This window comes from Chironomus tepperi, unplaced genomic scaffold (assembly GCF_022539635.2).
Source record: "Chironomus tepperi strain 1889 unplaced genomic scaffold, CSIRO-AGI_Ctep_v1 contig_124, whole genome shotgun sequence".
Classification (NCBI taxonomy): Eukaryota; Metazoa; Arthropoda; class Insecta; order Diptera; family Chironomidae; genus Chironomus; species Chironomus tepperi.
The window spans coordinates 183,420-196,040 of NW_027226246.1; the positions used below are offsets into that span (position 1 = coordinate 183,420).

The following is a 12,621-nucleotide window of genomic DNA, read 5'->3' on the forward strand; positions in this document are numbered from 1 at the left end:
CTACGTGTCAATGAGGATAAAACGAAGTTCCTCATGGTCGCTGCAACGGAGAGATCAAGGAAGCTTGTGGGATCTCATCTAGTTATTGGTGATAAGAAATTCGAAGTAGTCAATGATTTTGTCTACTTGGGATCCATTATTAGCAATAACTACGACACAACACTGGAGATTAAGCGAAGAATTTTGGCAGCCCAGCGAGCATATTATTCAGTAAGACATATTCTAACGTCAAGGAAAATCTCAAGGCATGCCAAATTAACGATATACAAGACGCTCATCCGACCGGTAGTGTTATATGGTGCTGAGTCATGGAATATGACGGCTGCAGACGAACATGCAATTGGAGTTTTTGAGAGGAGGATTCTAAGAGTAGTCTTTGGACCTAAGAAGGAAGGAGACCAATACAAATGTAGGAGTAATGCGGAACTGTATCAGCTGTATGGTGAGGCTGATATTATAAAAAGAGTCAAAGTAAACAGGCTCCGATGGGCTGGGCATATTATCAGAAGACCTGCAGAAGCTCCACTAAATAAAGTCTTTAAATCAGACTTTGTGGATGGTAAGAGAGCTCGAGGTAGACCGAAAAACTCCTGGAAGGAAGCTGTTGATAGAGACAGCATTGCATTTGGTATTGGCAATTGGCAGGCGGAAGCCGGCGATAGAACCAGTTATAGGCGACATCTGCGGGAGGCCATGGATCACAACTGATCTGTACGGCCAGCGAAGTAAGTAAGTAAGTAAGTTGTGGTATAATGGTAGAAAATAGCGGCTCTTGGTATCAAATCCTGTTATTAACAGTTCTCGAGACCAAACCTGAGACATAAAAAGTAAGAGAAAATTGGGACAATAACTCGGATCGTTTTCTGGGCTGACGGTTCATGGAGTGATTAATCACGCTTTCATAGCGGCTTACTTACTTTACTTAATTACTTCACTAGCCGTACAGATCAACTGAGATCCATGACATTCCTTAGATGCCGCCTAAAACTAGCTCTATCGCCGGCTACTGTTTTCCAAATTCTGATTCCAAATGCAATACTTTCTCGATCGAAAGCTTCTTTGTATGAGTTCTTTAGCTGTCCATTTAATAGCGTCATTAATGGTTAAGATTGACTCTGCAGGGGTATGGATATAACAATTTTTAAGAGAGTTTGATAATTTTCTTTTATAAGTTGCAAACTTTTAGGGGATGGGAAGGGTGTCTTTGGAATTTTAAATGGAAATCCCTATCAAATTAAGGAGTTTCACCCAAAAAAGGTTTTATAGCCTCAAATGCCTTGGATATGCCCCTATAACTATACCCAAGCTCCTATAAGAGCGTTAAGATATTCATGGGCTTCATTAATTAATAAAACAGTAAAACAGCCTCTTAAGGGAATTATGGACTTTTAACTATTCGAGTAAGTATAACAGGGGCATAACCAGGAAGAGGGAGCGCATTTGGGGCACGGACTCTTCCTCTGAGAATTTAAAACCCGTTTGTTTTTAAAAATGTTTTGTTTGCTTTTTTTTTATAAAAATTAAAATTTCAAAAAATATTGGATCGTGCCTCAATTAGAAAAATTTTCTGGCTTCGCCCCTGAAGTATTAGATTCAATATTATCTTGTTTAATTGAAACAACTGCTCTTATTATTTCATCTAATGAATGAATTCAATTTTGGATTATTTCCAAAAAATCCAACAATATTATATTTATCAAAACGGAAGCCAAAAGCCAACAAAGTTCGACAAAAAACTGCCCTAATTCCACATTTCTTCATCATAAATTAATCAAAAAAAAAAACTCTTTTGAAGTTCCTCACATTCACAGCCAAAAGAAAAGTCACAACCTCTCTGTCACCAACAAAAAAAATTAATTACATCTTCTACACAGAAATCAAAAAGAATCTCAGAGTTTCACAACTAAGTAAAAGCAAGCATGAAACTCACCCAAAACCGCTATTAACGCAACTTCATCTTATCAATTATTTTCTAAAAAAAAGTGATTTATGAGACATATTAATTACTCAATAAATTATATGAATCTATACATATATACATATATACATAGTGACAAGAGGAAATGAGGGTCGATAAGTTGAAATTTCATTTTTCTACAAAAAAATATATGAAACTATCTTGTAAATAGATTATGTGAAATATTATTAAGGGGCCGTTCACTTATTACGTTACGCAAAAAAACGAATTTCTAGAGCACCCCCCCCCCCACTACACCCCCTCCTTACAAAATGTCCATGGAAAAAAAATTGGTTTAGGGACCCCCCCCCCTTCCCCCTCCCCCCCAAAAAAATCGAACGTAATTAGTGAACGACCCCTAAAAAGTGAAGCGAATGTCGTAGAAAAAACAAAAAAATTTATTTAAAAATTAATCAATTTTGATTATTTTTCATGTCTTTTTTATTATTGGAAAAAATTGCTCAATTTCTAGTCGGAAAATAATCATTAAATGAGTGCTCATTGGCTTACAAGCATAATTTTTTAACATTTATTTAAAAAAAAGTAAATATCAAAAAAAACTGATGGCAGCAAATGTCACATAAATTATTCTATACACAGATAAAGAGCCGTTAATTGAATTTCAACTGAATGTGCGACACAGAAAGTGAGAATGAATGAATTAAAAATTAAATTAAAAATGATGTAAAATGGAATTTTTTATTAAACTGAATTTTAAATTATTGGAGTAAATGATGAAAAAAAAATTAATTAAAAATGGTTATTTGATGAATTAATGGAAGTAATGTATGGAATAAATTTACGAATAAAGCTGGTTGATGATTTTTTTGGAATTACTGGTCGAATTGAATGGGTTTTTTGTGGGGTTATAAATGGTTGAGTAATTTGAAAATTAGGTTAAAATTTTTGGTTTATTCTAGTTTTTGATTTCAAATAAAATGAAGCCAAACATTTAAATTAAAATATTTCAAAATAATATTAAATATTTAAAGAAAATAAAATTTTAATTTTTTAAAAAAAATTGAAAATAAAATTTGAATCAAATTTTAAATTCTTTAAATTTTAACTTTATTAATTTGTTTTAAATAAAAAAAAAAAAAAAAAAAGAATTTTAATTTTATTAACGATTGTTAAATTTTTTGATTAAAAATTTTTAAACCTACAAATTAAAAAAATTTAAATTTTTAATTTAAAAAAATTTAAAAATTTAAAATTATGATTTGAAATTTAAAAAAATATAAAATTTGGAATTTTAATTTTTAAAATTCTTTTGCAAAATTTTAAAATTTTAGTGTTAAAAAAATTTGGTTTTTAATATTTTAAAACAACAAAAAATTTAAAAATTTAAAATTTTTATTTTTGAAATTTTTCAAACAAAATTTGAATCTAAATTTCAAATCACTCAACCATTAATGACCCCCTTTTAATCCCCATCTGCCAAAATACATTTCATCACATTTTTAATGACAATTTATTCTTCACTTCCTGAATACCTAATTCATACTATTTTTATTTTTATGTCTCAAAATGAGTAAAAAAAAAGTGAATATATCAACAGCAATAAAATTGTTAAGTATATAAAAATAATTGAAATTAATGAAAAATTATTTCCCTGTAAATAACGACCGTCCTTTTTTGTATATATGAAGCTCTTAGAATAACAATAAAAATTTAGATACATACATTTAGCCTGTCGAGCTGTATTGAAAGGCAAAGTATTGAGTAAAAAGGTGTAAAAATAAAAATAAAGCTCAATAAAAATGTTTTTTTGAAAATGAAATGTTTGTTGTTTAATTTTAGACTATGATGAGGTGTACGTTAGGACTGTTTATTGTGCACTTCCGTTGAGAATTTGTCAAAAAATTGAATTCTGAGAATATCATCAAAAGTATTTTTGATCGATATGTCAAAAATCTGTTAGAATTCTGTCAAAATCCTAACAAAATCTGTTAAAATTAGGTAAAAATCTGTCAAAATGAGTTAAAAATCTTTCAAAAATCCGTTGAAATTTTGAAAAAAGAAAAAAAGTTTAAAATTCTGAAAATTGGTTAAATTTTTGCAAAAATTTGTTAAAACTCTGTTAAAATCTGCTAGAATTCTGTTCAATTTAGACAGGTTTCTATCAAAACCAGTTAAAAATCTGTCGAAAATCCGTGAAAATTGAAACTGAAAAAAAGGTTCAAAATTATTAAAATTGGCTAAAATTTTGCTAAAATCTGATAGAATCCTGTTTAAATCTGCTGTGTTCAAATTATGTAAAATTCCATCAAAATTAGTAAAAAACTTGTCAAAAGTCCGTTGAAATTTTGAAAAATTACGAGAAATTTTTGGGTAAGTTTTTGCAAAAATCTGTTAGATTTCTGGCAATATCCGCTAGATTTCTGCCAATATCCGCTAGATTTCTGACAAAATTCGCCAAATTTCCGAAAAAATCTGCAAATTTGTTAATTTTGACAAAAAATTGCTCAAAAATTCAGCCCCAAATCCCCCACAATCCCACTCTAATCAACTGTCTCACATTAAGCAAATCAACATCAGCATCAACACGATCACAAAAGCTGTACAAGAATTTTCATGGCAATTAGGCAACGGGTTTGAGTCGTAAAAAATGAAAATCTTTTAATGATCATTTATCTCATCGAGTGTCTAATCATCCCATCTCATTCACTGGCTAATCCCCAAACGATTTGTTTTATGTCAAGTGTAAATTCATCAAGACTTACTTTTTTTATGATGTTGAGATCAGTTTAATGACGAAATGGATGAAAATTTACAGCAATAAAATCGGAATGAACAATTGCTTTTTATTTTTATGATTTTTTTCTCTTTTTTCAGATTTAGTTTCAGTCGTCGGATGTTGTTCTTGTTTTATTGGCAATGTTTTGCAATTTTATGGTCATTTGTCTTAAGTTTCGTAAGGGTTATGATGGGTATTCTCTAGAATTGAGGCTGAATTGTCACTTAGTTTGGGATATTTTTGGATCTAGTGTCAATTTTTGGTCAGATTTTGACTTGAGTAAATCAAAACGCAGCGATGCAAAAAAGTTGGGACTTAGAAACCGGCAGAAGTTTTCTGAAGACAGATCCAGCTTCCGACGAACTCTAAATGCGGTAATGGGCCCTCGTGCGCCTTCGCCAAGGACGTAAAGTAAGTTATTAAGTCACAAACTAGCCATACTAGCCAAGCCTAATCCCAGCCCTGCTCATGTTTAAACTCACAACAACCTCAAACATAAGAATGAAAAAAATGCAAAAAATGAATTCAAAAACCACAAGAACTAAGAAGATTATGAAGACACACATGAAACACTTCAAACATCAAACAACAATGAACAAAAAAATAAAATTCTTTTTCCTTTTTTTGCTTATTCTCGTCTTCTTCCGTGTCATTCTCAAGAACCGACCATGCTTTTGTCATTTTTATTAGGTTTGGGATTAAAAAAAACATGAAATTCTTTCCTGTAATCTCCTTTTAATCTTTCACACATTCAACAGATTTAGTACAAACTAGGTGACAGAGCAAACATTTGAGTCAGCAGGAAAGTATTTTGTTGCAATTTTAAGTTTCAATTAGGAGCATGGTTATAGTAAGTAAGTAAGTACATTAAATGGATGCTGAATGAGAATTATTCAGAATTGGATTTTGAAATGTTTTAAAAACTCAATAATTGCTGATCATACTTAATGTGTTTGGAGTCATCGATTGTAAATTCAAATCTGTGCTATTGTGTTTGGCATTATTATGTCAAGTGTTTTGCAAAAATTTTGATGTCACCAGAGCTCGTAGTCGACTTGAGTTTTGAACGGAGTCAAGTCGACTCGAGTCGACTTTTCGATACAAAATCTGAGTCGATTTCGAGCTCTGGATGTCACTCACACAGTAAGCATATAAAACTTTAGATTTTTCGCAATAAAAAAAGTCAGAATTTCTTAAGTAAAAGTTTGATTGTGTCGCTTGCTGAAATGTTTGAGAACCACTGTGTTTTAAATGAAGCAATCAAAAGTTTCTTGATAGCTCGATTATCAAAGTGCGGGTCACAAAAGTTGGTGTTAAATTTGGACTCTCGTATCAGAATTCCACCACCCGAGCTACACAAATGACGTAGGCTCCGTCATGGAACTTTGCAGGCTAAACCTCATTTATTAATACCAAATGGAAGCCACTTAAATTTGGAGTTAGTAATAGAGGTCCACTTAGGAGCCTTTAAAGTTCCATGACGAATAATTCTTCATTTGTGTCACTCGGGCCACCAGCCTAGTGATTTCTTGGAAGTTTAATTACTTCAGCTTCTTAAGTAAAATTCATCAAATAGTGAAATTATTTCCTATTTTGATAAGAAACTTAGATAAACTAACCATGATATACCAACTTAAGTACATAACCTAGATTCAGCAAAGAAAGATAATTCACAAACAGTTACAAAAAAATATGTTTGTGCCTTAAATTCTTTATTTGCGTTATAAACAAAAATTAGTGTACCAAAAGTTGATGACAACTGCGATTAAATCCAAAAATTGAGCCACATTTGCATCTAATTTGAACACCAAAGAATTTTATTGAAATTTTTTGAGCCCATATATAAATGTTATGTTTTTTACTGATTAATTTTAAGAGTGGTTATTTTTTTCGGTGTTTAACTCTATAATCTCTTTCAATTAAATCCTAAACTACAGTCTCATCACTTCCTCGCTCCTTTAGTACCGCCACTGTAAACTGTTCATATCGATAATCTTCTTTATTCTCTTCTGTTCCACTTTTAGCACATAAAATGAATGTCATTTCTGGTGAATTTCTTATGTAAACTGTTCTCAATAGATTAAAACCTGTCTCAGGCAATTAAAAAGAAAGCTTCTTGGCAAATAATTACTTAATAATTAGTATAAATGCATGCTGGATTCTTAAAATCTTACTCAGTTAAAATAAGACCAGCAACAAGCTACAGAACATGGATTTTAAAATAATTCTTGTTATTTTTATAAATTTTAATTCAATTTTTGCTCAAAGTGAAAGTTTGAGCTGCCAATACTTAAATGTTGGAAGTACATACACATGTAACCTCAAACTTATCAATACCAGAGGACTTAATAACTTCGCAACAATCACTGGAACTCATTTATCTGGAAAAAATGACAATACAGTTTTGAGTGCGACGAGTGTTGCCGGTTCAGTGTCTCCTAATATTCCGTCCTTAATCTGTAACAAGTTCCGAAATCTTCAAACGATTTCCATGAACAATGTTGGAATTAAAAATATTTTGATCGAAGGATTAAGTTCATTTACTTACTGCAATAACACAATTAATATCGAGATCTGCAACGATAAAATCAATGAAATTGACGAAAGATCCTTCATGTATAACGTTGGGCTGTTGGAATTGAAATTGTGGAACCTCGGACTGACTGCATTGCCTGAAAAAGTGTTTTATAATTTAATTAATCTCCAAAAGCTGTATCTGCATAAAAATAATTTTACAAGCCTTCCTAATAACTTATTCAGATACCTTAAAAGGCTTCAAATATTGAACCTTAGTGACAATTTCATTGCAACTCCAAATTCCAAATGGTTCGACACATTGATAAGCCTGAATCATCTATACATTGATAATAATTCAATTGAAGATCTCCCAACTGATGTGTTCAGCTCATTGACTGACTTGACTTCCATTTCATTGTCCAAAAATAATTTAACAATTTTACATTCTGATCCATTTGGAATTTTACCAAAGCTTAAAACCATTCAAGCTATTGATTGTCAAATAAAAGCGATAGATCAGAATATTATTGATAATACAGGAGTAACACAGATGGCACTGACGAATAACACTTGTGTCAATGAAGTGATCACTGATTCATCAGGTTCAAGATACTCAATGAGGATCGTGTTGAACGGTTGTTTCAGGAATTATGAGCAATTTATGGGACGTAAGTATTATTTACTGTTGAGATTGACTCGATATCGTAGTCGATTTGGGTAGTCAATGAATAGAATAGTTAACTTGAATTCCGAGCGACACAAATAAAGAAGGCAACGGAACGGTACTTAAAGGCTCCATTATGGGATTTTTAAAGGCTCCGTTACGAGACTTTTAAAGGCTCCGTTACGGGACTTTTAAAGGCCCCGCCAAGGAACTTTGTAGACTTTGCCATGGGATTTTAAAGGCTTCGCAACGGATTACGCCTTTTATTAGCACCAAATGGAAGCAGTCATCGTTTAGTGTCAATATGGCTGCGAAAAACAAGCAGCTTCCGTTTTGTATTAATAAAATAGCTTTAGCGAAGCCTTTAACGTTCTGTGGCCGACCCTTCATCATTTGTGTAGCTTGTGACTCCGATACGAAATTCGAGTCGAATTCGATGTCCGGTTTTTAGATTTTATTAAGATTTATAAGGAAAATTAAAAAATTCAAATTTATTTCACCAGAAACAACAACAACAATGAACCCAATAACAACAGTTCCCACAACAACTTTACCTCCAGGATGCATCGGTGGAGATACAAGTACAAGAATCTGCAAACTAGAAGATAAGATTCAACAATTTACATCAAATTTTGAAAGCTTCATAAATCAAATTGTGATTTTAAAGAATCAAAATAGGGCGTTCCATGATAAACTTAAGCAGCTACAAGATCAGGTTACTGTGCTGACAAATCGTACATGTACATGTGCATAAGGTGCTGAGATAGTCAGTCTATCTAATTTGATTGTAGAGTAATTTTAAAAACCGGTATTTTCTGCTGATAGTCGCTATCTTATGTGATATTGTTCTTACATAATCTAGCAAGCTTAATCATCAGCTGCCTTGACATTGTTATCTTTACGACTACTTAAGTCCATTTCCTCGATTATAAATTGTATTTTTCGTGTGAATTTTGTGCAATTGCCCTATTAAGATAATGAAATTTTTGTGAAAAAAATAAATAAAGGATATGAAGTCACAGCAGCTAAGGAAATAAACACTTCAAAATGTTTGTATATAATCAATTGATTGTTCTTGACTTTCATTTAGTCTAAATTAATCTGCAGCATAATAAAATGTATTCTAAAAGAATTTTAGTGATTTTTGTGATTTTTGCAAATTTTCACGCAATTTTCGGTCAAGGTGAAACCTTAACATGCACATACGCAACAGTCAGTAGTGTCTACACATGCAATCTTAAGCTTAACAATACCAGAGGACTCAACAACTTCGCAACAATCACCGGAAATCACTTGTCAGGAAAAAATGACAATTTAGTGCTTAGTGTTGCTAGTGTCGCTGGTTCCTTGTCTCCTAATATCCCCTCGATAATTTGTGATAGGTTTAGAAATGTCCAAAAAATATCCATGAATAATATCGGAATTAAAAATATTCTAATTGAGAATAGAAGTTCCTTCACTTACTGTACTTATACGAATTATATCGAGATCTGCAATGATAATATCGATGAAATTGATTACCGGTCATTCACTTCCAATACTGGCTTACTAGACCTGCGTTTGTGGAACCTCGGTTTGACTACATTGCCTGAAAATGTCTTCAACAGCTTGATAAACCTAGAGAGGCTCTATCTCCATAAAAATAAGTTTGAAACTCTGCCCACAAATCTATTCAGATACCTTAAAAGACTCCAAGTCCTTAATCTACAAGAAAACTTAATTGTAGACCTAAACTACAAATGGTTTGACACACTTATTAGCTTAAAAAGTCTTTATCTAGAAAGCAATAAGATCGTTGACCTTCCAACTGACATCTTCCGTGAACTGACTGACTTAGAGACGATAACATTGTCACACAATAACCTTACGATACTCCATTCTGATCCATTTGGATACTTGCCAAAATTAAAATACTTTTCATTGATCAATTGTCAACTTGATGCTATAGATCAGGACCTTATCGACAATACTGGGGCAATACAGTTCGCATTAAATAATAATTACTGTGTAAATGAGACAATTACTGATAATTCAGCTACGAGGTACTCAATGAGGATCATCTTAGCTGAATGCTTTGCAAATTATGTGGATTTGATGGGACGTAAGTAGATTTGTTATTTAATTTAGATAACTAGTATAGTTTAGAGTGATAAGACCAGTGGTGGGCATCCTGTGATTTAGCAAAAATGTTTGGAAATGCCATGAACTTGTCGTGTGCGGTTTTGGTCGGTTCTTACAAATAAAGCGTAAGAGTGTGAAAGTAAAAAATTGCCCACCACTGGACTAAATTCATCCGAGATACATGCTCAGTATTGTGCTGGTCCAATAAGTAGTATGTAGTCAGATCTGCATGTATAGTTTGCATTTGTAGTCAGATCTTGTATGGTGCCTTTAACTAGTTATTTTGCTGTCTTGTGTTATTTATAGACAACGATCATACTTTCATGCTACAGTAAATAGCACTATGGTGCCCAAAATATGGTTCTATTTGTGTGTTACGGTGCTTACCAATCGCCAATTTATATCTCTTAAATTCAATCTTAGAATTGCTGTTTTAAGCTTTAACGACAGACAATCAAGTAGTCAGTGGCTTTTTTAAGGCTTATGATCTGATTTAAATTTTCTAAATAACGAATTTTAATTTTTCTTAATTATTTAATTTTATTTCCAGAGACGACAACAACAATAAGTGCCATAACATCAACAACATCTAACCCAAATTTGCCACCAAATTGTATAGGTGGAAATATTGATGCAAGAGTCTGTGCGCTGGAAGATAAAAATGAGAAATTGATCGAGAGTGTTGAAGATCTAGCAAAACAAAACCAGGAATTGGAAGATCAGAATAAAGCATTTGCATCATTATTAGAAAATATGCAAAGTCAAATTGATGAATTGAGAAATCGGCCATGTTCCTGTTTATAAGTTGATTTGCTGTATATTAATAAAATCATAATTATTTGAGGCTTATTGTTGCTAAAAATCATTTTTTAATCATACATAAAATAACATTGTGATCAATAAATTTATTAAAAAATTAACAAACTTCATTTTTGACAGCCTTTCTTGGCACATATTCCTCTTCCAGTTGAAGTACAGAAGCACCAGCTACATCCTTGTTTGAATCTTGTTCCAGGTGTACAGAAAGATAATTTTTGTTGTGATGGGTACGTAACTGTAAGCTGATCTTCTATAAGCTCCCTAGGTTTCGCACAATTGTCTATAATAATTAAAATTTTGTTAAATAATTTTTTTAAAAAAATACATAAAGTTGCATGAACAGTTTTTCTAATTTCTTGTCTAAACTTACAATTTAAGCATTTTAATAAAAGTATTAAAATCGTCACATACAAAAATTTCATTTTATTAGACTTTTTAAGCTTATATATTTTGACTAATCTGTTCTAATTGTAGTCTAATATTTGAGTAGATGTCAATAGATCGAGTGTTTAATCTAAACTGAATAATTTGAATGCATCTTCTTAGTATTTATGTAAATGATTTTGACATAATTGTTTAGTTGAGAGGAAAAACTTCTAAAAGTTCCATGTTATCGAGTAATGAGACCCATGGACAGTTAAAAAGCTTAATGAATTTATTGAGAAATTTTTCTCAATTTTATCTATTATTCAATTATTTTATTATGTAATGCTTTTAGATAGAAAGTGAAGATTATGTTAAAGATGACGAGTCGCGATTTGAGGATCAGGGATTTCTGTTCATAGGATCAGAAACAGGTGATTCTCTTCTAAAATTGGACATACTTGAGATATCACAAAATAAATAAAATGCTGATAAGATACTAATTGAATAAAATTATTTATTGTTGCTCAATAATTCAAATGCCCCTAATAATTAAATTTTGATAAGATAAAATATTGATTTTATCATTCAGAAAAGTACTTAATTACTTCGCTAGACGTACAGATCAATTGTGATTCATGGCTTCCCTTAGATACCGCCTGAAAATAGCTCTACCGCTGGCTTAGGATTACCAATTCCTAATACAAAATGCTGGACAGTCTCAGTCAACAGCTTCCTTTCATGAATTCTTTTGACATCCTTGTAATATGTTGTCATTTGCAAACTTATACCAGAATTGATAAAATCTTTTTCTACGTCGTATACTTTTCAATATTATCGACCATACAATTAAGTTATCTTAATATAATTTGCGTTATTATTTGAAAATACACTTACTTTTAATTACTTTGTTTTTGTTGGCATATTTTTCGATGACATTTTCCTTTTTAAAGCGCGTGTAATCAATTAATGTTAAACACTTGTTGTTAAGCCTTATTTAAAATGCAATACGATAATTAAAAGATTATCACCAAAAGATTAGCATAAGTAAAATGTATAAAAAAGGAGAAATTATAAAAATGTAAAACATTTCAAATTCAAGAGGAGTTTAGTTCAGTTTCAAAGCAGAATGTGTTCGAAAGTATTTTTGTTGTGTTTTGCTGTTTTATTAAATTTTACTGTGGTTATTAGTCAAAATGAAGTGCTATCGTGTAATGAATATTCTTCAAATACTTGTCGAATGGAAATTTATAATCCAAGAGGACTTAACAATTTTTATACAATTAATGGTACATCCACGACTAGTAATATAAAAATAATTACTAAATATTCAAATACTAATTGGTATTCACCGATAATTCCCTCGATCCTCTGTGAACGGTTCACAAATCTCACTAAAATGGAATTGGTTGGACTTGGAATTAATAATATTTTAATTTTTGG

The 12,621-nt window shown here is 31.5% G+C and overlaps 1 protein-coding gene across 1 annotated transcript; it reads left to right on the top strand.

Annotated features, from left to right (window-relative positions):
• The first annotated feature begins 8,975 nt into the window (after positions 1-8,975).
• LOC139087528 (leucine-rich repeat-containing protein 15-like) lies at positions 8,976-10,920 on the top strand. The gene is made up of 2 exons (XM_070636363.1): positions 8,976-9,976; positions 10,547-10,920. Exons 1-2 carry the CDS (start codon positions 8,992-8,994, stop codon positions 10,798-10,800), a joined length of 1,239 nt encoding a protein of 412 aa, XP_070492464.1. The 5' UTR covers positions 8,976-8,991; the 3' UTR covers positions 10,801-10,920.
• The last annotated feature ends 1,701 nt before the right edge of the window (positions 10,921-12,621 follow it).

What these genes read in the sequence shown, in the direction of transcription:
- LOC139087528 (XM_070636363.1), top strand. Translation starts at nt 8,992, where the DNA reads ATGTATTCTAAAAGAATTTTAGTGATTTTTGTGATTTTTGCAAATTTT. An exon ending in TTATGTGGATTTGATGGGAC is followed by an intron (nt 9,977 to 10,546) that starts GTAAGTAGATTT and finishes TTTTATTTCCAG; the next exon opens with AGACGACAACAACAATAAGT.